This window comes from Podarcis vaucheri, assembly GCF_965113315.1.
Source record: "Podarcis vaucheri genome assembly, chromosome: 16".
Taxonomy (NCBI): domain Eukaryota; kingdom Metazoa; phylum Chordata; class Lepidosauria; order Squamata; family Lacertidae; genus Podarcis; species Podarcis vaucheri.
Window position 1 is genome coordinate 30,349,938 of NC_138754.1, and position 27,006 is coordinate 30,376,943.

A 27,006-nucleotide genomic window follows, 5' to 3' on the forward strand; every position below is an offset into this window, starting at 1 on the left:
TTTGATATGGGTATGGAGTTAGGAGACCCCTGAGCCAAGGAGATAAGTTACTATACAACCTTTAGAAGAAATCTGAAGGCTATAGGGAAGGTTTTTTTTTTAATGTTTAATGTTTTATTATGTTTTTATATGGGACGGGGGTGGTGCTGTGGTCTAAACCACTGAGCTTTGGGCTTGCTGATCAGAAGGTCGGCAGTTTGAATCCCCGCGACAGGATGAGCTCCCATTGCTTGGTCCCAGCTCCTGCCAACCTAATGTTCGGAAGCACATCAAAGTGCAAGTAGATAAATAGGTACCGCTCTGGCGGGAGGGTAAATGGCGTTTCTATGCGCTGCTCTGGTTTCGCCAGAAGAGGCTTAGTCATGCAGCCCACATGACCCGGAAAAACTGTCTGCGGAAGCGGACAAATGCCGGCTCCCTTGGCCTGTAAAGCGAGATGAGCGCTGCAACCCCAGAGTCGTTCGTGACTAGATTTAACTGTCAGGGGCCCCTTTACCTTTACGTTTATGTTTTTATATACGTTGGAAGCTGCCCAGCGTGGCTGGAGCGGTTAACCCAGCCAGGTGGGTGGGGTACAAATAATAAAATTGTTGTTGTTGTTGTTGTTGAATAGGATGTCCCCATTTCCACCGGAGAAATGTTGGAGGGTGTGCAAGGTCCCTCCTGAAATGGCTTTTTCCTCTAAGAAGCATCCGTCAAGGTTTACATGTCCCTTTGTGTGTAACGTGCAGTTTGGGCAACAGGTATCTATGTGTGTGTGAGACACTTAACACACAGGAAGCAGCAGTCGAGGCTGTTCCTTTAGAGCCAATGGGGCACTGCCCCACAAACCTCAGTCTGCCTGCAGACAGTCTTCACCTGCCTCCCTTCTTACAACCGGTGAGTGCATCACCATTTGCCCAAGGAAGTTTGAGGTGAAATTTCAGCCAGTGGGGGCATGTGCAGAGATGGTCTCCTTTGCAGCCATCTCTCTCTCTCTCTCTCTCCCTCCCTCCCTCCCTCTCCCTCTCTCTCCTGCACAGGTGACCAAAGCTCGTAACACCCATAAACCAGTTAAGACCATAAACCAGTTAAGGCCAATTCACTTGACCTAATTGGCATGCGGAGAATGTGGGCCGCATTGGATGTGCACAAAGCCCGGCACATTCTCAGCATGCTGCTCTGGGAGCACAGATTGGCCCCGGGGCTTTGAGTCTCTGTCATTCCTGGGATTCTGTCCTCCCATGAACAAACGCTAGACTTACTTCCAAGTAAACAGGCCCAGGATCGAGCTGTTAGCCTTTAAGGCGTGCTGCATCTCTTATGCTTTTTGTCCTTGTTGTACAGAGTGGGTGAGATGGCCTAACGTGTTTGATGCATTAGTTAACTCAACTCCGTGAAGACCTGTATTCACATTTCACCAGGATTCAGAAGTGCAACAGTAAAATATCTTATTGTTGTTAGCCGCCCTGAGCCCAGCTTCGGCTGGGGAGGGCGGGATATAAATAAAATTTATTATTATTATTCCTTGTATACATGCAGCCCTCAATTCAGGGGTGGGGAACCTCAGGCCTGGGGGCCAAATGTGGCCCCCCAGCCCTCTCTGCCTGGCCCTTGGGACTCCCCCAGGCCACACCTCTTACCACCTCTGTTTTGCAAAGCTAAAATTTATTTTAATTGCTCCAGCCACTTTGGCCTCTGGACCCACCCACCATTTGCATGAGGCCCCTATTAGGCTGCCCGGAAAAGAATGCGGCCCCTGGACTGCAAAGGTTTCCCCACCCATGCCTTTGCCCCTTGCAAATAGTCTAGGATCCTGAGGATCACAGTTACCTTGGCCTCAAAGAAACTAACAACTCTTTGAGAGCCGAGAGCTGATTGCTCACAACAACCAAGACAGCCACCCTTTGTGCCAATACACTAGTTTTTATGTATTTATTTCTAAACATAAAATAAATAGGACCAGCTTGCTTACTTTCTACTTTCATACTGTATTTGTTGAAGTTGTTTGCTTGGAAGTCAAATAATTTAGGATTAAGGCTGGGGAAAAGGTTGGCTTCCGTGCGCTCTCTTTGCCGTTCTGATCCACACTTGTAAAATTGCTAGAAAGGCTTCTGGATTAAAATTTGGATTTTAAATGCCTACTTCTCTCTTTGGCATTGCTTCTTAAAGCTGAAAGTCTGCAAAACAAATGGTTGGCAGTTTCTCCGTAAATACATTTGCAATATTGTACTACTGCCCTCTAATGGAATGGAATGGAATTGTTTCACTTGCTTCGTGCTCGTTTGTGGCAATGAGATGATTTGCTTGCAATAGTTTGTTAGTGTTTCAAGGAACAATACTGTACAGTGGTATCTTGTGTTACAGACGCTTCAGGTTACAGACTCCCAGAAATAGTACGTCGGGTTAAGAACTTTGCTTCAGGATGAGAACATAAATCATGCGGTGGCGGCATGGCAGCAGCAGGAGGCCCCATTAGCTAAAGTGGTGCTTCAGGTTAAGAACAGTTTCAGGTTAAGAACAGACCTCTGGAACGAATTAAGTTCTTTACCCGAGGTACCACTGTATTGTGTTCTGATGCCCCACCTTTCCTAATTTCACACTCTTTCTTGAGAGCACAGAAGGAGATGAATGTTATGGGTTCAGGAATCTGAGGCACCCAACATTTTTATGTTAATTAGCTTACCAGTGCCAGGATGCCTGTGTCGTTAACAATTGTTTTGGGAATTACCACTATTAATTAGGTACTTTTCACTGACTGCATTTCATTTCCCTCTGGCCTCACTGTTTGAAGTCCCTTTGTCATACCATGTGTACCTGCAAATCAGGATAATACTGCATACATCTGATAAAGAAGAATGTAGTCCATAAAAGATAATGCCACAAGGTCTCTAAGGTCCCACAAGACTCCTTATTGTTTGTACCTCACAGAGTTGCTGTGAATATAAACCGGTTCAAATCCCACACTTAGCCACAAAGCTCAGAGGGTAACCTTGGGCCAGCCGTAGTGTCTCAGCAGTGTCTCAGCAGACCTGCAGGTCTGTTGTGTGGATAGAAGAAGAAGGGAGAATTGTGTACTCCTTGGACCTTGTTCCCCTTGGATATAAATGCAGTAAAACAGTGAATAAAAATTCTTATTTATTATTTGGGATATTCTTGGTGGGATATAAATGCAATAAAATAATACAGAATAATAAAAAGAAGATGAGAAAAAATGCTGTAAATCCACTTCAAAGCTCCTTGGAGAAAACGTAGGCTAATAATACTAATAATGATTCTATGATTATTCTAAATTGTAAAAAATTAATAAAAATAAACAACACAGTAATAATACCCTATACTGTTGCACAAACAAAGAAACAGAACTTTGATGGAAATGCATTTTATCGAAGTAGAATTTAAAAATAAATAATAAATGAACATTATAACAATACATTACTAATAATAAAACCGATTATTAGTCTTATCATTACAAAATCTAAAAATGTGTAAAACAAACAAGAAATAATGCATTAATTACTATGATTAGAAATAATAACAAACAAACAAATGCAACAATGCCTTAATTATAACAATAGTAGTTATAAGGATGCAATTTTATTATTATGAAAATTTAAAGATACATAATTTTTCCCTGAGTGGGGGGGGGGGGAGAAACAGGGCATGAATGAATGAATGAATAAATAAATATATAAAAAACAATAATTATTAACAACAATGCTAAAAACTTTCTTGCTTAAGCAAGCCTACCCAGCTGCTCAGAGAGCCGAGTTTATAGCATTTTGACTTCGGTGCGTTTTCAAGCTGGGCCGTGACTTTCCCCCCGGTTCTCCCGTGTTACCTTTTTTACTATTTGTGGGGCACATCACGTTTTTGTATAGGGAAAAAAAAACGAAACGAAATCCGTGTCGTGGTTTGGAAAGAAACGAGTCAGTCAGTCCCCACACCGGGGTGTAGGTGTGTTGTGCGCTTAAAAACCAAACACAGAGAGAGAGAGAGAGACACCTCGAGCCGAGCGGCGGGGCAGAGAAAGGAGAAGGGAAGTTGGAGGAGGGGGGGCGTTTCTATGGCAACGGAGACGCCTGGAGGGATGCAGGGTACCAGGAGCATCTCCGCCTCTCCTCCATCCACGCCTGGGAAGGGGAGGGACCGAGGGTGACCCGGCAGTGGAAGCCTCGGCAATGGCCGCCGCCGCCTTCTGAGGCCGCCCCGCCGGGTGAGTAGGGCCGCCCGCCTCGCCTGTGTGGGGAGAAGGAGCGGAGAGATGTGGGGTGGGGGACATTTTGAAGTGAGTGCCAGGGGGCGCTTCTCCAGCCCCCCGCCCCGCAATCCGCTTCCATGCTGGGCCGCCTTTTGGCGTGAGCTGAGAGAGGGGGAGAGGCAGGGGAAACGACGCGATTATGATTATTTATTATTATTATTATTATTTTGAAAAACCCAAGCAAAACCCCCCAAATTCGTTTGGCGTCGGAATGGAAGCTGCTGATTTCTTTTATTTGGAAACGGCGCCTTTTTCAATTCCTGGTAAGAACTTTAAGAGAGAGGCGAGGCCTTACTTCCTCGGTGCAGGGGAGGAGCGTATCGTGTGTATCTGATACTGAATACACGCGAAGCGCGACTGTCCTCGCGAAGGCCTCGTTTACGTGTTTGCTTGGAAGGAAGCATGGCGGGATTCGGGGGCGTTTGCTGCCTGCTTGCGTGGCATTGCAAAATAAAATATGAAATGTCTTATACAGGGAGGCAAAATTAACAGGGTTAATATATTGGATTTTATTTTATTTTATTTTTGGTCAGCGATGCACTTTGACTTATTGTAAGCATTATTATTATTATTATTATTATTATTATTATTATTCTTTAAAGGCAGGGTATAGTGGAACTGAAATTTAAAACATTAAGGCCACAGTCCTGTGCGCAAGCATTGGAGAGCCACCCTTCCACGGAAATCAAGAGATTACTGGAATTATGAACAGCAGATTGTGTGTGAGTTCTACAGATATTATTTTTAAAAATAGGATTACCTAATTTGGACCTTTGGAGACAGGGAGGCTTAGAAATTAGAATAAACATGGGTGTTAGTTTGAATTATTATTTGCCTGGTGAATATATTCTGAGACAGGTAATGATGTTTTTCAATGTGCATACATAAAATGCTCCTAATAGAGTCTACAGAGCTGTTAAAACATACCTGAAACATGAGCTTGAGGAGAAATGTGATGCCTATACTGTACACCATTCTTTGCAGCATCAGACTATGAATGGTTCTTGGAATCTCAGTACTTTTGGCTGGGTATGTATCCACTTTGAGAGTGGATTGCATGGTCGGCTGCTGAATTTTGACAATTCCTGAAATCATTTCAGAGTTGCAAAATGAAGTCGTTTCCTGTCTATTTTGCTGGTTTTCTCACATATCCAGTCTTAATAAATTTATAGAACCACTAACTCTGAACTAAGTTGCAGTAGACTGAACTCAGCTTTAATATGCATGTGTTTACAGGCATTTAAAAAGCCCGTATCATCGTTCTCATATTTTATTCAAACTGGAGAGTTAGCATAATGTTTGCTCAACCAATAATCTTTGCTATTTTCTCCTTTTTTCAAAGAGATTAGTGTTACTTCTCCTTATTTTTGAGTATGGCAGTTCCATAGAATTCCCTTCAAGTAAGCTCTACATAAAATGGAATTAACCTTTTTTACATTTATGTGCAAAGTACTATAGATATTTAAATTCCATGGGGCTTGCTTCTTGGTAGACATGTATAGGGGTTGCACTGTTACTCTCATAATTTACCTGGAAGAGACCGTTTTTTAAAAAAATCACTGTACTACACACAGGGATTTGTGAAGATGTGAATACTGGGTGATATATAGTTGCTTTTCAGTGTACTTGTGAAACAAAAACATTGATAGGGAAAATACTGAATCTCTAGGTCACCAGTCCAAATAAGTCATAAATAGGATTTGTTTTCTCTCTTTAGGTTGACAAGACAGATTTTTCTTGAGATTTGATTACCCTTTTCACTACTGGCAGAAGATGAAGACGGTTCTTATGGTAGCAGAGAAGCCTTCTCTGGCTCAGTCCATAGCCAAAATCCTTTCAAGAGGTTAGGAGGGATCTACATCCTTTTTCTTTAAAACTCCTGCTTGTTGTTTTGACAGTATTTTTGTAGTAGCATTTAAATCAATTTGGTCTGGAATCCCATTCACACAACTTGGGAGTAAATCCCTATTGAATTCATAATAGCTAAAGCAGGTTCAAAAGTGGTATTCCTCTGAAAATCAGAAAGGAGGAAAGTGAAGCAGGGCTGTAGACTTTACAGGTGAAACTCAAAAAATTAGAATATCGTGGAAAAGTTCATTTATTTCAGTAATTCAACTTAAAAGGTGAAACTAATGTATGAGATAGACTCATGACATGCAAAGCGATATATGTCAAGCCTTTATTTGTTATAATTGAACTTTCCCCCAATATTCTAATTTTTTGAGTTTCACCTGTATGTCCTGCTTGTGAGCTTCCTGCTTAGAAACAAGATACAGTAATTCCTCATTTTATTTGGGAGTTCAGTTCCGAGGGTTATGCACATATACAAAAATTGTGTATAGCTCTCTGCCTTGCTTGGGACTTGACCTGCACACTTGCAACTGTGTATGATTGAAGTTGCACGTCAAATGCTTGTAAAATGGGAGGTTATTGTATTGGATCAGGGCCTGGGCAAATGTTGCTGGACTACAACTCCCATGATTCCTAAGCATTGGCCATTCTGATGGGAATTGGAGTCCTACAACATCTGGAGAGCCTCACATTCTCCACTACCGACCTAAGGAAGTAAGAAAACTTGTAGTGTTGTCCTCCTCCCATTCCTATTGAAGGTTTCCCAGACTTGGGTCTCCAGCTGGTTTTGGACTACAACTCCCATCATCCCTAACTAGCCGGGCCCAGTGGTCAGGGACGATGGGAATTGTAGTCCAAAAACAGCTGAAGACCCAAGTTTGGGAAATCGTGGCCTAGATAATCCACCAAGGCAGTTTCTGTTCTGAAGTGTGACAGGAATTAATCCTGGAGATCAGCTTTCTCCAGGAATACTTGGATTTGGGTTGCCACCCATGGATCACCCTATTAAAATGGAAAATGAAATACTGGATGACCATCTAATTTACTACATCCAAACATGTCTCCCTCCTATAGTCATTAAGTGGTCCAAATGCAACTGTAATTTATTTTTGCTAAAAGTAATTCATTTTTCCTAAATGATGCTTGCCTTCCTTTATATACAAGATTAATCTCTGTCCCAAAAAAATGTAATGAGAGACATTCTTAATATCTGCTGTTACCATTCGCTTGTCTTCTTCTTGTAGGAAATATGTCCTCTCGCAAAGGGCTGAATGGGGCATGTTCAGTGCATGAATATACTGGATCATTCATAGGACAAAGTGCCCGTTTCAAGATGACATCTGTCTGCGGCCATGTGATGACACTGGATTTTATAGGTATAGCATCACCTGTTGACTACTTCACACTTTTATCTGGTTCTGTTGTTATTTGAGGCCAAAAACAGTGGGCAGGAATTTCTGCAGAGCTAACTGAAACGTTTAGGAAGCTGAACCCTGACACTTTCTGAAAAAGCCAGCATCCTACTGGCATTTAGGGTGCGCATCCAGATCAGTAGTTCAGCTTGCTAAAAACTTCCAGCAATTTCTCAAGGATCAGTTAATTACTAAAGCAGTATAAATCATAGTTTGCCTCCAGACCAGAATTAGAAACCACAGTATGAACAAGGTTCTTTTTTAAAAAGAAAAAAAGAAAAAAACCTTGTTTGGAGGCAAATAAAGATGGCAGTAACCACTGTTTGCCCAGTTCAGATGTCACAACACACTATAGTTAGTGTTAACCAGGGTGTGATAGAGGAAATTGAGGATACGCAAGGGAAAGAAGGAGTGTGCGAGATGGAGGCACAGCCCCAACAATCAGACCATGGTTTTGCCTTGATGTTTTCACTGGGGCGTTGTGTGAGAATCAACCCTTAGATTGGAAGGCAAAAGTAGGCAATGTTACCTTAGCTATCGCCTTTTATATACCTGCTTCAGAGAATATAACTGGTTGCCAGAGTGATCTTTTGTATTTGTCAGATAAAAAATACACGTACCTCTGAACTACATAAGCATCATCCTCTAAGACCATTTATTCTTTTGAGGGCCACTTTCCCTTGGGGGTAAGCAGTTGGGGGCCACATGCTGATGGTGTGTGGAACCATTCCCATATTTTTCCTCTTAACCTTCTCCCTATCCAGAGAGCTGCCAGGGAGGGATAAAGTTGTGCTCGCCAGAGGTCCAAACTGATCTCTTGCAGAAAATTCTGGAAATTGCCTACTCCTACTCTAAGGTTGTTGTTGTTGTTTAGTTGTGTCTGACTCTTCGTGACCCCATGGACCAGAGCATGCCAGGCACTCCTGTCTTCCACTGCCTCCTGCAGTTTGGTCAGATTCATGCTGGTAGCTTCGAGAACACTGTACAACCATCTCGTCCTCTGTCGTCCCCTTCTCCTTGTGCCCTCCATCTTTCCCAACATCAGGGTCTTTTCCAGGGAGTCTTCTCTTCTCATGAGGTGGCCAAAGTATTGGAGCCTCAGCTTCAGGATCTGTCCTTCCAGTGAGCACTCAGGGCTGATTTCCTTAAGAATGGAGAGGTTTGATCTTCTTGCAGTCCATGGGACTCTCAAGAGTCTCTTCCAGCACCATAATTCAAAAGCATCAATTCTTCGTCGATCAGCCTTCTTTCGGTCTATCTATCTAAGGTAGATAGCCACAAAAAGGCTTTGAAGATAATGAGACCTTTATTTCATACTGTTCCCTTTCTCAGGAAAGTACAATAACTGGGATAAAGTGGATCCAGCTGAACTTTTCAGTAAGGCCCCTACAGAAAAGAAAGAAGCGAATCCCAAACTGAACATGGTGAAATTCTTACAGGTATTTGCTGTTCTGAAGGTTTTGTTTTTTTTTTTTTAAAAAAAAACAAGCATTACATTTGTCTTCGAACTATGCACATTTATTTATCCTGTTGTATGACACCCTGCGACACACCTGCCTTCTTTACAGTAACTGGACCATGTGTATTTTAGGTGGAAGGGAGAGGTTGTGACTGTATTGTTCTGTGGTTGGACTGTGACAAGGAAGGTGAAAACATCTGCTTTGAGGTAGGATTCCTGTGACTGATTTATATTCATTATTTAACTGCAGCATTTTGGTTGGTATCTATGAATTTAAACTGTTTCTTTTATAGTTTGTAGAAAAATTCAGGTCTTCTAATCCAGAAAACTGGCAGGTAACTTGTCTGTTGTGAATTCATATAAACAATATTCATTTTGATATTTTACTGATGATGGTATGCCCCAATGTCTCCACATTGACAGTAAACCATGGTTTATTATGGCATACAAATTGGTCCATTGTACTCCTTAAATCAGTATTATTATCTTTCTACCGCAGATGGGGAGGCTAAGACTATGTTGGCAAAAGTTACTTGAGTGAATTCATTGCAGATGAAATTGGATCCAGGGATTTCCTGATTTGTAGCTGGGCTTCTTAGATAATATACTGCATTAGCTCATAGAGAAATAAATGGGCAAAGCATTTTTCCAGTCCAGAAATCTGCTAAAGCCCATGTTGAAATGGGTAAATGTGACAGGGTGGTGGTGTGAATTCTGCCAGACTTCCCTCTAGACTTGAAAATGTAGAAATGGGGAACTGAGATACTCGCATTTCTTGTTACAACCTGGCCTCCCTTTCTCATGCTACAGCAGCATTTTGAAGAATGGAGCCACAATCCACAAACCAGATTGGTTTTCTGTGATAAAAGACCTAAATTTCTGGATTCACCTCTCTCAGGAACTTCTGTTGCGCAAGCTTCATTGAAATCAATGAAACATTCACAGTCATGATCTTGAACTCCCATTTGTTTCCATGGTGCTTGCAATGTTCCTGAGGTGTACCTATTGTCTTCATAGGCACTTGAGAGTGGATGTGTCTAATTTACAGCACTTTTACTTTAATTAAGAAGCATTCTCTGGTTTCATCTCGTAGGTCCTGGATGCTACCGTTCCTGTGATGAATAAACCTCGTGGCAGTGAAAGGACTGTATACAGAGCCAAGTTCAGTTCTATTACGGACACAGACATTTGCAATGCCATGAACAACTTAGGGGAGCCTAACCACAATGAGGCTTTGTCAGTAGACGCCCGCCAGGAGCTGGATCTGAGAATTGGTTGTGCATTTACAAGGTATCCACACAGCATCCAGAGTGCCACAGTTTCCTCATTCCTGATGTGCAAGGAAGATTATTTCACACTAAGTTGCTCAAAAAGAATCACACAATACCATTTATTGACTCAGTTCACACTTAACACTAAGCCAAACTATGACTTAAGGCAGACATGTGAATGTGTGGGTTCCTGGAGAAGGGATCACAGCTGTGTGGTCCTCCCCCAGTCCTGTTGCCATCACCCTACCTAGGGCTAAGCCCTGGTTTGGGTCAGCATGTTGTCTGAACTCAGGCTCATAGTCTGGAGTAAGGCATACCACAAACTCGGGTTTGGAGAGCATGCTAAACCAAACCATAGCTTAGTCCTTAGTAGTGTAGCTGGACTGGGGGAGGAATGCAGCAACTATTATTTCCCCTGGGAACTCATATGTTCATGCTAACCCATGGTTTGGCTTAGCATTTATGTGTGAACTGGGTCATTCATTGTACAGATGATGGCCACTAAAAAAAGAAGCAGCAGTTTTAAAACAACACATTTTAAAATTATAAAATGTAAGAATCACATCCAGTAAATTTTGCTTGTGACATTTACGTGCAAGATCACTGAAACACATTTTAGATGGTCCTGATCTAACAATATTTCCTGAAATGTTAGGTATATGTAGATCATTGGCGTTAAATAGGTTTCATTATCAGCATTGAAAACTAATAGCTTAACTTAATTTATTTATCTTTCTTATAGGTTTCAGACAAAATACTTCCAGGGTAAATACGGCAATTTAGACAGCTCACTAATCTCCTTCGGACCCTGTCAGACGCCAACTCTGGGGTTTTGTGTGGAGCGACATGATAAAATCCAGTCTTTCAAGCCTGAAAATTACTGGGTGTTGCAAGCCAAGGTTAGTGATATAGAGATTCCTGTCTCCCTGAAACTAATTGTGGTAATAAGAATTTGCTTCTGCCCACGCTATTAATATTAATTGCAAAAAAGAAAAGCTTAGCCCAGGTTTCAGAATTGTGTTAAAAATTCACAGTATCGAGTTGTATCCAGTGGTAGCTTCTATTATCACAAGGCAGGGCCACCCATTTTTACCAATTGCAGCCTTCTATGCCATTTCTGACCCAGAGGGTCACCGAACCTTGAGGAACTGGAGACAGCCAGGTGTTCCACCCTACAGAAGAACTCCACTAGCACAAATCAATGATTCAATACAAGCCTTTAAAGTGAACCATCTTTCATGGAATATGCTTCAGGTTAGATATAAGATCAACTAAAGTAGCTGTAAGGAACCTTTGGCCATCCAGAGGTTTGCTGAACAACAACCCCCATCATCCCTGACCACTGGCCACGCTTGCTGTGGCTGATGGGAGTTGTAGTTAGGCTACATCTGGTTCTGCACACCTGAAGTAAAGGGTGTTACAGTGCAGCCACCATAGAAGTGGAAAAGCACAGGAATACTGAGACAGTACAGAGTACCTACCCATAGACTGGGGCTCTTTTAACAGACTTTTTGACTTAGGCCTTGAAGCAGTGATGCTGGAGGTTGGGATGGAAACTAAACGCAAACAGTTTCGACTCCTTGCCTCGGTTGCAGCAGCAATTAGTTTCCTATGTCTCCTCAGTTCTTCCCACTTTTCAGAAAATTTGAATTTTGAAGTGTAACAAGCAAATCTCTGTGTAACTGAGATAGTTGCAAATGGGTTTGTGACTTAAATACAGGACAGTCTCGGACCTGTATACCTGAAGGAGGATCACCCCCCCCCATTGTTCCGCCCAGACACCGAGGTCCAGCACCAAGGGCCTTCTGGCGGTTCCCTCACTGCGAGAAGTGAGGTTACAGGGAACCAGGCAGAGGGCCTTCTCAGTAGTGGCACCTGCCCTCTGGAATGCCCTCCCATCAGATGTCAAGGAAATAAACAACTATCTGACTTTTAGGAGTCATTTGAAAGCAGCCCTGTTTAGGGAAGTTTTTAATGTTTAATGCTGTATTGTGTTATTGATATTCTGTTGGGAGCTGCCCAGAGTGGCTGGGGAATAATTATTATTATTATTATTAGAAATGAAGGACCAAATTCATTAGTTTCAAAGGGGCTGTATCATGAATCACAAACAAATTGTAGGCCACCTTGGCAGGAAAGCAGTGTACAAATCTAGTGAATGAATTAAATTGAAAACTGGATCTTTGTCTTGGTAGCGTGCCATCACAAACTGGTTTTGTCTGCTGTTAGTCTTGGGAGTTTGGCATGTCACAGCATCCTGCTAAGGGCAGCATCTTAGAATAAGCCACCTCAATGGTTCATTTTGGCTTCTCCATTATGTCAGTTACAGAACAGGTTACTTCTGGAGAAGAACGGAAAATACTTTAGCTTTTCTGTTTATTTTCTTCCTGCCAGGTTAGCCACGAAAAAGACTGCTGTCTGACACTCGAGTGGGACAGAGTGAGGGTGTTTGACAGGGAAATTGCTCAGATGTTCCTAAACATAACAAAAGTTGCAAAAGAAGCGAAGGTAAGGCTATGAGAACGTGGTACACGGGCTGAATTCTGGTTTCAGAACTCCTGTTTCACTGTTAAAAGTTCAAATAATGCCTTGCATCCTCTCTCATGGTGTATCGGGGTCTCCAACCTCTGGAGGCAGAGATCTCGCTCTCAGAATAGAAAAGAAGGTGGGTGTCTTATCCTGGCATCCAATGAAATGTGGGCATGTTTAAGAGGGTGTGTTAAATGTAGGAGAGGAATTGCTCAGGAAGAGCAAACAGTCTTCTGTGCACTGTGGATTTTGATGGGGACATTTACCAAGACCTTTCACACACACACTAGGATCCACAGGCACCACTTTGGCAACTCCTGGCAAACCGTTTTCAGTTACTGTATGGTACCTAAAGTGTTGGAATTACGGTAAAAGTACTGTACCTCGGCTCCCGAACGCCTTGGGAGTCAAATGTTTCGGCTGCTGAATGATCGAAAACCGGAAGTGAGTGTTCCAGTTTTCGAATGTTCTTTCAGAAGCTGAAGGTCCAACGGGGCTTCTGCGGCTTCCGATTGGCTGCAGGAGCTTCCTGCAGCCAATCAGAAGCTGCGCTTTGGAAGTCGAGCAGACTTCTGGAATGGATTCTGTTCGACTTCCAAGGTACAACTGTACAATAGAAACATGTTGCTAGCTTCCTCGTCTCCATACTAAATTGGTGAGAGAGAAATTTAGCTCGCAATTCTTGACGAATGTGCCTGAAAATAAGCCCAATTGCCCCTAATGAGACTTACTTTCAAGTAGGCATGTATAGGACCATGTTATTGGTTGGCTTTCCCTTCTGATTCCCCCTCATATCTCACCAAGGGACTTATTTCTGTGTTGTAGATCGAGTCTGTGAGTAAGAAGGAGAAGGCTAAGCAGAGACCTCTGGCTCTGAATACTGTAGAGATGTTAAGAGTTGCCAGCTCTGCATTGGGTAAGTATGTGGCCCGGTGGTATCCATCTTGTTTAGGTCACAGCTCAGAAACTTGGGCCATTGCTGCAGTGCTTTGCCTGCAGAAAATCCCGGGTTCAATCTCTCACAGCACCTGATGCCTGATGGTAAACGGACATTTAGGAGAGTGAGTTCCAGTTGGAACAGAGAGCACTTGGCCAACTGGACAAGTAATCTTATCTGGTATGTGGCTGCTCTCTACATTCCAAATTGTTGTTGTTGTTGTTGTTTAGTCGTTTAGTTGTTTAGTCGTCTCCTCCAGCACCATAATTCAAAAGCATCAATTCTTCGGCAGTCAGCCTTCTTTATGGTCCAGCTGTCACTTCCATACATCACTAACTGGGAAAACCATAGCCTTTACTATACGGACCTTTCCGAATTGTGGAAAAGATTAAATCTGGAAAAAGTCTTGTGACTCTAAACATTTGGTTATTAAATAAGATAATTGACTTTTTGATTTAAAAAAATGTAAATATTTTGTTTCTAGGAATGGGACCACAGCATGCCATGCAAATAGCTGAACGGCTTTATACACAAGGCTATATCAGTTATCCTCGAACAGAAACTACCCACTATCCAGAGAACTTTGATCTGAAGGGCTCTTTGAGGCAGCAGGCTAATAATCCTTACTGGGCTGAAACAGTAAGTTTTTATTTTTTTATAGCTTCTATTTATTTGAAAAAGCATTGTGAAGAAAATGGCACCTTTTGCAAACTGCTACGCAAATAATGAGAAATATAAAGGGCATGATCCGGCCACAGTTGAGCTCTCCTAAGTACCATTGCTTTCAGTGACAGATAGGTAGCCGTGTTGGTCTGCCATAGTCAAAATAAAAAAAATTCCTTCCAGTAGCACCTTAAAGATATCTGAAGAAGTGTGCATGCACACGAAAGCTCATACCAAGAACTAACTTAGTTGGTCTTTAAGGTGCTACTGGAAGGAATTTTTTTATTTTGCTTTCAGTGAGATTTTTTTTAAAGCAGATGCTTAAATGTTTCCCACTGAAATCAGTGGAAGATCACCGAACCTTAGACTGATTATGGTCATGAATAAAAATCTGCATTCATAACGAACATATGCTTTCTTTTGGTTTCCCCCCTAGGTAAAAGCATTACTGTCAGAAGGTATTAACAAACCAAGGAAGGGTCATGATGCTGGTGACCATCCCCCAATAACACCGATGAGAACTGCCACAGAAGCAGAACTAGGTGACTGATTATTCAGAAGTCTAAATATCTAAAGGCTGGTTACCATTTTTTAGACCTCGTGGAAATTGCTGGGCCTGCATGCAGTTATTTACCTGGGGGGAGGGGAGGGCATGGCCTCATAATACAGTAAAGTTGACTTGAAAGTATTTTTCTTAGCAGTTATTCATAAGGCTTAAATTTTCTCTCAAATGCTTTTTTTTAGTATGTTTATGAGCGTGAATGACGCCAGTTGTTAGTCTCAATTATTTGGGCTACACATTGAGAGTTAAAATAAAGGTAAAGGTAAAGGTACCCCTGACCATAAGGTCCAGTCACAGACGACTCTAGGGTTGCGCGCTCATCTTTCTCTATAGGCCCAGGGAACTGGCGTTTGTCCGCAGACAGCTTCCGAGTCATGTGGCCAGCATGACTAAACCGCTTCTGGTGAACCAGAGCAGCACACGAAAATGCAATTTACCTTCCCGTCGGAGCGGTACCTATTTATCTACTTGCACTGGTGTGCTTTCGAACTGCTAGGTTGGCAGGAGCTGGGACAGAGCAACGGGAGCTCACCCTGTCGCTGGGATTTGAACCACCAACCTTCTGATCAGCAAGCCCTAGGCTCTGTGGTTTAGACCACAGCACCACCCACGTCCCCAGAGTTAAGATGGTACCCTTTAAACTGGTAAAGCAGTCCTTTTTCTAGAGCTTTTTTTAAAAATGTATTTATTTGGTTTTCCAAATTAAAATTTTACAGTCAATTTACAACATAAAAAACAAGATTCCAAGGAATCTCTTGGATTTCCCTCCTCCCCTTGGTGGGTCCTATTGTTAATCATTTCCTCTTGCATCTTTTATGATAATACAAATCTTCTACCTCTCCATTGTGTCCAAAATTCACCATTAGACTATAGGTGATATTCCAATCCTACTAATGATTTTAACTATTTACAATGGTTTTTAAGATAAGTTACAAATTTCCCCAATTCCTTATTAAAATGTTGGTCTTCCTGATTTCGGATTCTCCCGGTCATTTTGGCCATTTCAGCATAATCCATCAACTTGATCTGCCATTCTTCTCTGGTGGGGACTTTATCTTCTCCTTTTTCTAGACCTTAAAGCAGTCATCGTTGGTCTCACTTGTATTCCTTCCTGCTAAAGCAACCTAGCTTTGTATGCAGAAGATTCCAAGTTCAATCCCTGCCGTGTCCAGATCTGGCTGAGAAAGACTCTTTAAAACCCTTGAGAGCCCATTCTGTCAGTCAGCGTTGACACCGCTGGGTACATGAACCATTAGCCTGACTCAATATAAGACAAACCCTGTGTTTCTTACATCTCAACTGAGACGCCATAAAAATGAAAGATTGGTATTGAGAGTGGACCTTCCTTAGTGAAAGAGGGAAATTCAGCGGCTATACTAACCCCAGTCACTTAGGAGTATGCCCCACTGAATTCTTTAGGACTTACTTCTGAGTAGACATGGTTGGGATTGTGCTGTTAAGCTTATTTTGGCGCAGAATCATAATGCATATGGAGGCATAAGGATTTAAAGAAATGTACATGAATAAGTTAGCATCTTCTCCCCTCAGAATTTGCCTTTACTCCTTTTCTTCTAAAGTGGTATGCAAACTGGAGTGAAAAATATTTGTATTTCTAGGTGGTGATGGATGGAGATTATATGAATACATTACAAGGCATTTCATTGCCACTGTCAGTGCTGACTGCAAATACCTCCAAACCACCATTGCTTGCAGCATTGGCCCTGAACGTTTTACCTGTATAGGAAAGACTGTTATTTCACCAGGTAAGGAAGGAGTAAAGGAATGTGCATGTCTCATTCTCCATCTATTTTTCAATTCGGTCATATTTTTAATCCTTCTGTGCATTTGTGTTTATTGCTCACACAGAAAGTATATGTAAGACCAAATCTCACACTAGCCTCCCTATAGGGTTGTTGAGGATCACTGGTTTTACCTTTATAAGTTATGATATCACCTCTGTGTGTAAATTTATATATCACTTAGTATTTCTGCTTCATGGGTTATTGTTGTGTAGAGTTTCTGTGCTAACGAGCAAGACTTGTCTTCAATCTATATCTCAAAATTCTCCCTTTGGTACCATTTGCTGAAATCTAACCACACACCAGAACCCAGTATTTGCAGACACTTATCTTTGCCTCCCTGAGACCTGCTTTTACAGCTCTCAAACAATGCCCGTGCCCGTCTTAGATGGAAGATACAGGAAAATTCCAAGGCATTTTAAGATTCTGTATTTGTGTGGTAGGTGAAGTGGAAGATCTTCCCCATTACATACTCCATTGTCAGCTCTATCAAAACCCCAGAAAGAGATTTTTTGGAACTGATGTTGGCACCGCTACAGGGACAGAACCCTAAAGTGAAAATATGTTGGCTATTATCTGACTGCGACCCGCTTGTCACATATAAAGCAGTCTTATTTGCAAAAGCCACTGAAAGTCTTTGTGCTAGTCACATAAAAGACAACACGGTAGATTGTGCAGGGGACTCATTAATTTGATTTATTGTAAATGGTTGCTTATTTCTGGATCTTTTTAAATAGGTTTTATTGGATTTGCTGGTTTTGTAACTGGATTTGTAATGGCTTTTAGTCCAATACAGTAAATGATTGATGGATTGAGTTTCTGTGCCTCTGGAAAATGAAGTCAGTGAGACTTTCTATAGTATCTTTGGTATACAAGATTTAAAAAAAAAAATCAACAAACACCACTGGAGTCTTTACAGACACCAGGTACCATCTTTGTATACTTGTCCCCCTGTATTAGAGAATAACATTTAATACTTTCTTACCCAAAATTGGGGTTACAGCCATACCTTGGAAGTCGAAAAGAATCCATTCTGGAAGACCATTTAACTTCCAAAATGGTCAAAAACCGAATCGCAGCTTATGATTGGCTGCAGGAAGCTCCCGCAGCCAATCAGAAGCCGTGGAAGCCCCATTGGACTTTCGGCTTCTAAAAATAGTTCACAAACTGTAACAGTCACTGTTTGGGAGCCAAAACATTCAGGAACTAAGCTGTTAGAAAACCAAGGTACGACTGTATTATCAAATACATCTCACTGGGATTTCAAAACGTACTTAACTGGGGGTCTGTCTGATGTCAGAGCCGGATGGGAACCAACCAGTTAACATCTAGCCAGAGGCCGGTTGAGATGTGGAATTTTTAGAAAGCAACAATCCTGATTAATCAGAATTTTAACTTTGCTACAGGTTTCACTGAGATTATGCCCTGGCAGAGCATTCCTCCAGAAGAGAGTCTCCCCATCTGTGAGAGAGGCACAGTCTTCCCTATCAGTGAAGTTAAACTGCTGGAGAAACAAACTAATCCTCCTGACTATCTGACTGAAGCAGAGCTCATTACTCTGATGGAAAAACATGGCATTGGTAGGAAACGGAAGGGAACAGATCACTTTCTTGCATCTAATAGTGAACTGGCGTCCCTTCAAATATTGGTAAAATGCCATTGGTGGTGGCAGTCTTGCTGCGTGTTGGAAAGAGTGTGAGATGTCTGTGTTGGAATATTAATATCATGCTCACATAATATACTTTTTTTTTCTTTTTTCTTTTTGCTAAAATCCTGAGGTTCATCTGGAGTCAGGTGCAAAATGGTGGTTCAAAGCAGCAGACCTAGGGTGGTAGTCACCCCAAGTTTTCAGACCCACTGAAATGAACTTCATGGCAGCCATTAAAAAGCAAAGTTATCATAAAGATGTGGGGCATTATCTTGTGGGAGATGACTCCAGGAGGAATTAAACTTGGTACTTTTAACGAGTGATATAGAACGCAGTACAGTGGTACCTCGGGTTACGTACTTAATTCGTTCTGGAGGTCCGTACTTAACCTGAAACTGTTCTTAACCTGAAGCACCACTTTAGCTAATGGGGCCTCCTGCTGCTGCTGCTGCTGTGCCGCTGCCGCACAATTTCTGTTCTCATCCTGAAGCAAAGTTCTTAACCCGAGGTACTATTTCTGGGTTAGCGGAGTCTGTAACCTGAAGCATATGTAACCTGAAGCATATGTAACCTGAAGCATATGTAACCCAAGTTACCACTGTATGTTAAAACTAATTTGGTGTTCAGGAACAAGAACTCTGAACTCAAAATCCCCTGCGTTGTGTTTGCAACCACTTCATTTCTTAGATTGTCGAGATTTTGTTACTGTTTCGTAAAAGCTTTTTCTCTTATTTTGGCCAGCTTCTTTGTGTCTGGACAGCCACTTTTTCTTTTAAGGAGCAGGAGACTTGAACTCGTGAGCCAAAAGAGAGCAAATATTTAGAGAAGTGGGGTGTATACACAAAGAAGGGATGAACATGCAGCCTTCCGTTTTGGAACTTGGAAAGTCTGAGGGAAAAGAGCAATGCAGTGGTACCTCGGGTTACATATGCTTCAGGTTACATACGCTTCAGGTTACAGACTCTACTAACCCAGAAATAGTACCTCAGGTTAAGAACTTTACTTCAGGATGAGAACAGAAATCGGGCAGCGGCGGCGCAACAGCAGCGGGAAGCCCCATTAACTAAAGTGGTACTTCAGGTTAAGAACGGACCTCCGGAATGAATTAAGTACGTAACCAGAGGTACCACTGTAGATAAAAAGTGGATACAGTCATGCCTCGGGTTAAAGTAGCTTCAGGTTGAGCGTTTTCAGGTTGTGTTCCGCGGCAACCCAGAAGTAACGGAACGGGTTACTTCCGGGCTTTGCCACTCGCACATGCGCAGATGCTCAAAATTCGTCATGCGCAGAAGCGGCGACTCGCGCAGACACGGGTTGTGTTCTACTCAGGATGTGAACGGGGCTCCAGAATGGATCCCGTTCACATCCAGAGGTACCACTGTAAGGAGACTGAGGCTGCAATCGTTTGCACACTTTACTTGGAAGTTCAGTGGAACTTCAGAGTGGAACTTCAGAGTGGCTATCTATAGGAATGCACTGTGAGCTACAGATCAAGTCCCCGGTTTGAATGTTGCCTCTGCTATGAACTCACTTGGTGGTCTTAGCCAAACCGCTCTCTCTCTGTCTCCTTGCAATATGGGGGATAATAATATTATTGAATATTAACCTTACCAGGTTACAGCTTGATAATGCACATGAGCTACTCTGAACTCTTTTAAAGTGCACTACAAATGCTAAGTGGTATTATTATCATCACTGCTATCAGGAACGGATGCCAGCATTCCAGTGCATATCAACAACATCTGCCAGCGCAACTATGTGACGGTAGAGAGCGGCCGCAGACTGAAACCTACAAACCTGGGCATTGTTCTCGTGCACGGCTACTATAAAATAGGTTGGTTTGTGGCTGCTTTTCTGTACAATTTTTCACAACTGGAGATACTAGCTTCCATAGAGCTGAGACAGTTTTAGGGCAGTGCCACCAGTTCTTCCACACATGGGCACTCAGTCAAGGAGGGCACCTTCTCAAAATCTGCAAAGCTCTTGTCCACCTTTCAGGAAAAGGCATGAGAGCTCTAGGATTCAGAATGTGGCAGCTAGACTGGTGACTGGGAGTGGCTGCCGAGACCATATAACACCGGTCCTTAAAGGCCTAGATTGGCTCCCAGTACGTTTTTGAGCATAATTCAAAGTGTTGGTGCTGAGCTTTAAAGGCCTAAACGGCCTCGGCTCAGTATACCTGGAGGAGAGTGTCCACCCCCATCGTTCAACCCAGACACTGAGGCCCAGCTCCGAGGTCCTTCTGGCGGTTCCCTCGCTGCGAGAAGCAAAGTTACAGGGAACCAGACAGAGAGCCTTCTCAGTTGTGGTGCCCGCTCTGTGGAACACCCTCCCATCAGATGTCAAGGAAATAAACAACTATCTGACTTTTAGAAGACATCTGAAGGCAGCCCTGCTTAGGGAAGTTTTTAATGTTTGATATTTTATTGTGTTTTTAATATTCTGCTGGGAGCCATCCAGAGTGACTGGGGAGGCCCGGCCAGATGGGCAGGGTAAAAAGGTAAAGGGACCCCTGACCATTAGGTCCCGCCGTGACCGACTCTGGGGTTGCGGTGCTCGTCTTGCTTTATTGGACGAGGGAACCGACGTACAGCTTCCAGGTCATGTGGCCAGCAGGACTAAGCCGCTTCTGGCAAACCAGAGCAGCACACGGAAATGCTGTTTACCTTCCCGTCAGAGTGGTACCTATTTATCTACTTGCACTGGTGTGCTTTCGAACTGCTAGGTGGGCAGGAGCTAGGACCGAGCAACGGGAGCTCACCCGGTCGCGGGGATTCAAACCGCTGACCTTCTGATCGGCAAGTCCTAGGCTCTGTGGTTTAACCCACAGCACCACCCACGTCCCACCAGATGGGCGGGGTATAAGTAATAAATTGTTATTATTATTATTACTACTACTAGCAGTAGTAGTACTACTCCTCCTACTACTATTATAGGACCCTCATGCCTCCTTCGGCACTTCTTACCTGGCTTTTGGAAGACGGGAGAGGGCTGGAGAGGGTGTCAAATTTAGCTTCGCACAGGGTACCATATCACCAAGGTCTGCCCCTGCACTGGAACAAGAGTCTAGCCAAAGGAGAAGTTTATTTCTAAAATGCCGTTTAAAAAACCTTCTACATAATAACATTGCTGGAGGATATAGTCCATCAGATGGAAACATGTCTGAACATGGATACAAATGTTAGCAAATGCTTTTAGACATTAGGTGCAGTCCACCGACATCTCCTGCACAAGAAAAGAGAAATAAATGAGAATTGCCCCCAGGGAACAGTATGCTTTTGCACAGATTATTTGAATTGGACTCATAACAGGGAAGATCCTGGCAGATCGACCTCCCTGTACACCCAGCTTGAATATTTGTTCTACCTCTGGTTTTCCTCTTAGATGCAGAGCTCGTTCTCCCCACAATCCGCAGTGCTGTAGAGAAACAACTCAACCTTATCGCCCAAGGTAAAGCAAATTATCACCAGGTCCTAGAGCACACCCTGGATATCTTCAAAAGGAAGTTTCACTACTTTGTTGATTCAATTGCCGGTAAGGGTTTTTCCACTCTCGAATCTATCTAGCCTTGCGTGTTGAAATCAGGAAGCAAACAAAGCATGCAGTTGACATTTCTGTGACTTGTTTTTTTTGTGCCAGGCATGGATGAATTGATGGAAGTGTCCTTCTCACCGCTTGCTGCCACAGGCAAGCCCCTTTCCCGCTGTGGAAAATGCCATCGTTTTATGAAGTATATTCAGGTAATGTAGAATTTAAGTTTATTCAAGATTCATAGTTGTGGGGCGGGGGGCAGTGTTTGTATGTATGTTGTTAAATTTAATGTATGTATGTTGGGACGTGGGTGGCGCTGTGGTCTAAACCACTGAGCCTAGGGCTTGCCGATCGGAAGATCGGCGGTTCGAATCCCCGCAACAGGGTGAGCTTCCGTTGCTCGGTCCCTGCTCCTGCCAACCTAGCAGTTCGAAAGCATGTCAAAGTGCAAGTACAGTGGTGCCTCGCAAGACTAAATTAATTCGTTCCGCAAGTTTTTTCTTCTTGCGAGTTTTTCGTCTTGCGATGCACGGTTTCCCATAGGAATGCATTGAAAATCAATTAATGCGTTTCTAGGGAAACCGCCTTCAGACCAGGTCCGGGGACAGTCTGTCCCCCGACCTCTTCTGAAGGCGGGGGGGGGACAAGGGCTTTTCTTCCCACCCCCAGCCTTCAGAAGGCTGTTCTGAAGGCTGGGGGTGGGAAGAAAAGCCCTTCTTCCCACCTCCCGCCCCGCAAGCTCCGGGGACAGGAGGGCTTTGCTGCCGACCGCCAGCATTTTAAAAGCCCCCGCTGTCCCGGGGCGATTTTAAAATGCTGGTGGGTGGCAGCGAAAGCTTCGCTGCTGCCCGCCAGCATTTTAAGATCGCCCGGGACAGCAGAGAAGTCTCCGCTGCCCCGGGAAGGCAGGCGGGGGGAGCAAAGACTTTTGCCCCCCGCTGGCCTTCAGAAGACGTCCTGGACCTCTTCTGAAGGCGGGCGGGGGGCGAAAGTCTTTCCCCCCCCCCCCCCGCCTGCCTTCTAAAGCCGTCGGGAACAGCGGAGAAAGGCGCTGCCTTTCTCCGCTCTCCCGGGAAGGCAGGCAGGGGGGAGCAAAGACTTTCGCCCCCCACCGGCCTTCAGAAGAGGTCCAGGACCTCTTCTGAAGGCCGGCGGGGGGCGAAAGTCTTTGCTCCCCCCGCCTGCCTTCAAAAGCCGTCCGCGATAGCGGGAAGCGCTTCCCTGCTATGCCGGACTGCTTTTAAAATGCTGGCGGTGGGGAGCAAAGCCTTTCGGCCCCCGCCGGCCTTCCTGGACCTCTTCTGAAGGCCGGAGGGGGGGAAAGGCTTTGCTCCCCACCACCAGCATTTAAAAGAGGTCCCTGGAGATTTCCCTATGGGCTTTCGTCTTGCGAAGCAAGCCCATAGGGAAATTCGTCTTGCGAAGCACCTCCAAAACAGAAAACCCTTTCGTCTTGCGGGTTTTCCGTCTTGCGAGGCATTCGTCTTGCGGGGTACCACTGTAGATAAATAGGTATCAACACTCTACCCCCTGCATTCTGGAACAGCTGAACTGCCCAGACACTTTTCAAAAGCAGTCTCAAGACAAAATACTCGATAACAGGATTTTGTAAGCAGCAGGGAGACCTGCAAGGTCAATGACACTCGATTTAGGCTTCACCCCTTGCCAAATGAAGAGGTCTTTTGAGTAAGATGACGAGAGGAAAAGCCATCATCTTTCTTAATGTGTTTTCCTTAATTCTTTGTAGGCGAAGCCGAGCCGTCTGCACTGCTCTCACTGCGACGAGACCTACAGTCTTCCTCAGAATGGGGTCATCAAACTCTACAAAGAGTTGCGATGCCCACTGGATGACTTTGAACTGGTGCTGTGGTCCTCTGGGTCGAGAGGGAAGAGCTACCCACTGTGTCCTTACTGTTACAACCACCCCCCTTTCAGGGACATGAAAAAAGGTTAGATTTTCTACAGTGAAAGATACATCGGCTTGGTCCTTTTTGTGACACGTTTCAAATAATAGTCTCTCACAATGTTTTAAGAACAAAACTGCCGCAGGTTTCATTCTGACAGCTCTGGAGAACATACTTGAAAAACCATATTTTGAGTCTTAGGATCACTACTGATGACCAGAATTTCACTAAAGAGAATGTGGCCACAAGTCACCCTGTGTTTAAAATTGTATCAGAATTGTGTATACATATGTTTACTTGCAAGTCAGTCAAGGGCATATAGATTTCTGACTATTATTATTATTATTATTATTATTATTATTATTATTTTGTTAGTTGCTTTATCTTGCCCAGGGCAACCCAAAGCAACTTACAACCAAATCTGTATGTATATATATTTCTGAGAGTACAGTTTCACTTATAGGAATTAACTGCTTAGGAGCATTCTCATGAGTGAAATCTGTAGGGGTTTTAAAAAGATTTTCCACAGTTAGTAAATGAAAGCTTAGATGGACTCTGCTGTCCATAAAGTGTGATCTGTTTTCTACTTGCTGTGCAGAAGAAAACACTCTTTCCTCCCTGTAGAAGAATCCTAAATCCAGCCATGGTTGATCTTCACCTCATATACAGGGCTTTTAGGAATTTATATGGCCATAAGTTCATCACAAACCACAGAATATATGCTCCAATGCAGGGTTGGGGAACCTTGGACTAGGTGGCCAAATAGTGCCCTCCACTCACATCTACCCAGTCCTCCGAATCCAGTCCACACACACACTCTGGACAACATCTCTCACCACCTGTCCTCTCAGAGACACTCCATCCCTACTTTTCTCAAACTTCTGCTGTCGTTCAAAACTGTCATATCTTCCTCTCAGTGTTACTCTACCCCCACTTTACTCAAACTTCTGCAGCTGTTTAAAACATCCACTTCTTTTCCTTTTAGCATCTCTCCCTTCTTGCTATACTCTCACTTCTCCCTCTTCCACTCTCAGCTGCCTCACGTGAGAGATGGAGAATGCAGAGCCCTCAAGTATTCCGTAGTACTTTACTCAAACTTCTCCCATTATTTTAAACCACCACTTTTGGCCTCTCAGTGGCTTCCCTTTTCCTTCCCATGCCATGGCCACTGCAGTTGTGCAACCCGCCTTCACTTTTGCTCCTCTACCCCAAAATCCAGGATTACGATGTTGCACTACAAACCCTACTATTGGAGCTACATGATGACAACCTTACATTTTTATTAGAGAGAGAGAAATAGAGAGAGAAATCCAACTTGTACAATGAGAATAAAGATGCAAAGCATGTGTAAGCTTTCAGAGCTGCCTAACTCACATAATTTGGAATTTGAAAGGTTAAAGGTAAAGATAAAGAGACCCCTGACCATTAGGTCCAGTCGTGACCGACTCTGGGGTTGCAACACCCATCTCGCTTTATTGGCCTACGGAGCCGGCGTATAGCTTCCGGGTCATGTGGCCAGCATGACTAAGCCACTTCTGGCAAACCAGAGCAATGCACGGAAACACTGTTTACCTTCCCGCCGGAGCAGTACTTATTTATCTACATGCACTTTGACGTGCTTTCGAACTGCTAGGTGGGCAGGAGCAGGGACCGAGCAACGGGAGCTCATTCCATCGCAGGGATTCGAACTGCCGATCTTCTGATTGGCAAGTCCTGGGCCCTGTGGTTTAACCCACAGTGCCACCCGCGTCCCCTTTTGAAAGGTTAGGTTACACAAATTACAGTGGTGCCTCGCAAGACAAAAAGAATCCATTCTGTGATTCTCTTCGTCTAGCGGTTTTTTCGTCTTGCGAAGCAAGCCCATTGATTGATTAGCGGATTAGCGCTATTAGCGGCTTTTAGCGGCTTATCTGCTGATCGGATCAGCTGATAAGCGGCTTAGCGGCTTAGAAAAAGGGGGGGGAGAAAACCAGCAGGAACTCGCAAGACATTGTCGTCTTGCGAAGCAAGCCCATAGGAAATTCGTTTTGCGAAGCACCTCCAAAACGGAAAACTCTTTCGTCTAGCGAGTTTTCCGTCTTGCGAGGCATTCGTCTTGCGGGGCACCACTGTATTGGGAAAGAGTTGTTTTGCAAAACTCTGGATGCAGTTATTTCCCCTCTATCATACAGAAGGGGCCGGGATGTGAGCTGCAAAGGTCTCTCATAGTCTTTGTCGCTCCTTTTCCTCCAGGAATGGGCTGCAATGAGTGCACGCATCCCACATGCCAGCACTCCCTGAACATGCTTGGAATCGGGCAGTGCGTGGAGTGTGAGAACGGGGTCCTGGTGCTTGACCCAACCTCTGGGCCCAAGTGGAAGATGGCCTGCAACAAATGCAACGTGGTTGTGCACTTCTTTGAAAACGCCCACAAGGTGCGGGTGTCGGCCGAGACCTGCGAGTCGTGTGACGCCGCACTGGTGGACGTGGATTTCAATAAAGCCAAGTCCCCCCTCCCCGGCAATGAGACGCAGCACTCTGGCTGCGTGTTCTGCGACCCCGTCTTCCAAGACCTGGTTGAACTGAAGCATGCGGCGATGAAGCACCCGATGCATCGCGGAGGGCAGGGGAAACGGCAGGGCCGGGGAAGAGGAAAAGGCAGGAGGCCTGGAGGGAGGCCAAATCCGAAGAAACCCAAAGACAAGATGGCCGCTCTGGCTGCTTATTTTGTATAATGACCCAATGAGCAATAAAACGCCATGCAATGTCTGTGTCGCAGTTCACTTGGCCAGCACCTCGTAAGCACCATAGAGCGTGTCTTTGTGTTGCACCTATAACAGGAAAGACTATAAAGGCTGGGGAGTTTTAATTTAGGGAGAAAGGAGGTGTGAGGGATAAAGCGAGGAGGGAGAGGAGGGGGCCGTTGGCTGCCCTGTTCCGCCTAAGTGGGGCTCATCCTGTTGGGAGTCGTTCGCAGCCCAGCTGCTGGCCATGGCTGCAGAAAGTGATAGTGCAGCTCATCAACCTCATTTTCAGATACCTACAGAATAGGTCCAGAATTCAGGTGTGAACAGGTGAACATGAGGACAGAAGGCTGTATTATTGGATTAGATGAATATGAACTTGATTGTGGCTGATGCTGAGGAGATTCACTCAAAGACAAAATCAAGGAAACAGCTGGGTCGAATCATGTTAAAAGGAGACAATATTCCTCTGCTACA

General features: G+C 44.0%; 1 protein-coding gene and 1 long non-coding RNA gene across 5 annotated transcripts; one reads left to right on the plus strand and one right to left on the minus strand.

Moving 5' to 3' along the window:
- Nucleotides 1–1,977: 1,977 nt before the first annotated feature.
- LOC309521194 lies at nt 1,978–4,730 on the minus strand. Its single transcript, XR_014214549.1, has 3 exons — nt 4,536–4,730; nt 2,666–2,796; nt 1,978–2,159 (listed from the first exon to the last, which is right to left on the minus strand). It is a non-coding gene; the product is annotated as an uncharacterized lncRNA (long non-coding RNA).
- TOP3B (DNA topoisomerase III beta) lies at nt 4,042–26,554 on the plus strand. Of its 4 annotated transcripts, XM_082203105.1 has the most exons (19): nt 4,044–4,195; nt 4,843–4,962; nt 5,958–6,083; nt 7,336–7,467; nt 8,836–8,942; nt 9,095–9,169; nt 10,056–10,252; nt 10,976–11,174; nt 12,628–12,741; nt 13,588–13,678; nt 14,184–14,338; nt 14,799–14,904; nt 16,541–16,687; nt 18,130–18,303; nt 20,077–20,205; nt 21,756–21,905; nt 22,011–22,111; nt 23,650–23,851; nt 26,039–26,554. In XM_082203105.1, the coding sequence occupies exons 3-19, from the start codon at nt 6,014–6,016 to the stop codon at nt 26,518–26,520; spliced, it is 2,631 nt and encodes an 876-aa protein (XP_082059231.1). In that variant the 5' UTR covers nt 4,044–4,195; nt 4,843–4,962; nt 5,958–6,013; the 3' UTR covers nt 26,521–26,554. The 4 variants fall into 4 exon arrangements, with proteins under 4 accessions (XP_082059230.1, XP_082059233.1, XP_082059231.1 ...); XM_082203104.1 differs by lacking the exon at nt 4,843–4,962 and having other exon boundaries at nt 4,042–4,195; XM_082203107.1 differs by lacking the exon at nt 4,843–4,962 and having other exon boundaries at nt 4,042–4,195; nt 10,976–11,132.
- The last annotated feature ends 452 nt before the right edge of the window (nt 26,555–27,006 follow it).

Excerpts from the sequence above, each read along its gene's own strand:
- TOP3B (XM_082203104.1), top strand. The coding sequence starts at position 6,014 with ATGAAGACGGTTCTTATGGTAGCAGAGAAGCCTTCTCTGGCTCAGTCC. Across the intron at positions 9,170-10,055 it reads GTGAAAACATCTGCTTTGAG|GTCCTGGATGCTACCGTTCC; the intron begins GTAGGATTCCTG and ends TTCATCTCGTAG. Across the intron at positions 14,905-16,540 it reads TGCCACAGAAGCAGAACTAG|GTGGTGATGGATGGAGATTA; the intron begins GTGACTGATTAT and ends TTGTATTTCTAG.